This window comes from Phytophthora parasitica (assembly GCF_000247585.1).
Source record: "Phytophthora parasitica INRA-310 unplaced genomic scaffold supercont2.11, whole genome shotgun sequence".
NCBI classification, from domain to species: domain Eukaryota; phylum Oomycota; class Peronosporomycetes; order Peronosporales; family Peronosporaceae; genus Phytophthora; species Phytophthora nicotianae.
This window is the reverse complement of record NW_008648997.1, coordinates 1,408,488-1,409,880: the sequence shown is the minus strand read 5'-3', so window position 1 is coordinate 1,409,880 and position 1,393 is coordinate 1,408,488. Positions and strand designations below refer to the sequence as shown.

Sequence of the window (1,393 nt, the reverse complement as noted above, 5' to 3'; positions counted from 1 at the left end):
AGTCTTGTGCGGAGCCATCACCGCCGCCGCCAGCCGTCCCGCCACCCACGCCTTTTATGAACATACCGGTATGGAACCAATAATACCGCGGTTATTAGTTCTTCGGTTTCGTAAAGCTCGAATCGACCCCAAAAATACCGGATTTAAAAGATCGGTTGGCGTTTCAAAAACAATTCTGAGCCTAAAAGTGAAACTCCAACCTAGTAGGGTCACCGTTTCGCACGTGCCGGATCTTTGTGAGTGACCCACGATATTTTACTACCCATACTAGCTAGAACACGGACCTTTCCAATAAAGCCGCACTGTGTGAACTCGTTTCTCTAGGCACATCGATGTATCTAACCGTCTTGCGTCCCTTAGCGAGGGCATCCCAGCCGTGATGAATCCAGATTTCTTTTACTCATTTTCCGATTTTCCTCCACGTTTCAACTCACCCTCTTAGCCACTCGTCCTTACATCCTACCAACATGCGTTCATGGTTCGCTCGAGCCAACATTGGCACCGAGCATGACCAAAGTCGTCGTCGACTAGATGACCCTGGGCCACGGACGGAGCAAGAAGTATCTAACCGAGGCGGAAATTGTGAAGCTACGCAGAGCTCGTCAATGTACCAGCATCGCCAACGGACTAACCCGCTCGTACCACATCCCTCGACCGATGCGCCACACCCTCGTCAAACCACAGAGTATGTGGAACCGGAGCTCCATGGATCGTATGAACACACGTCTAGTTTGGGAGAGGCTTCACGCGACCTCTCCTGGCCGGTGGAACTTATCCGTCAGCCGCCGATCTCGACAAGTGTCCCTGTCGTCGTTCAAGACGCGATAAAGAACTATAAACCTCCGCCGGGGTTTCAACTAGTAATCCCTAAGGCAGGTGAGCGCTCAATCATCCTTCAGTGGGGTGTTCGTGTGACGGCAGAAATGGACGGCAAAACGTGCATGGGTTGGATATGTTTAGGTAGCGACAGCTGCCGAGACCATCCTCAGATAATACAACTGTACGGCAAAACCTCCAAAGCAACTAAACACTTGAAAGAAGTACACGAGGTTAATTCCGACAAAACAGTTCTCCAAGTCGATCGGAAGAGAACTCGTGATAATGAGCTGGAAAGGCTGCGGATTGCTGCGGTGAGGGCGAATGATGGCGCCCGTGTGTGCCTTCTTCTTGAAACACTGCGCATTGTTCTAAACAATTTACCGTTCCGGCTTGGAGAATATGAAGAATCGAAGTTGCTGAACGAGCTCGTCACTGAAGAACGGTATCGAACAACTATCAACGCGCAGACCGTGACACACTCTATCGTGGAATTATATGCATCTGCGAAGGGGGAGATGATGAAGTTTATTCACGACAACACTGTACCCGACTTCAAGTCACTCACGATCGTCAC

At 50.3% G+C, this 1,393-nt stretch overlaps 1 protein-coding gene across 1 annotated transcript in view; it reads left to right on the top strand.

Annotated features, from left to right (window-relative positions):
* Nucleotides 1-467: 467 nt before the first annotated feature.
* Nucleotides 468-1,393, top strand: part of PPTG_22093 (hypothetical protein) — a gene marked incomplete at both ends in the record, with an annotated part of 1,420 nt that continues 494 nt past the window's right edge. The window contains one exon of the mRNA XM_008901700.1: nt 468-876. Coding sequence (XP_008899948.1) covers nt 468-876 — 409 coding nt within the window. The remainder of the gene's footprint in view (nt 877-1,393) is intronic.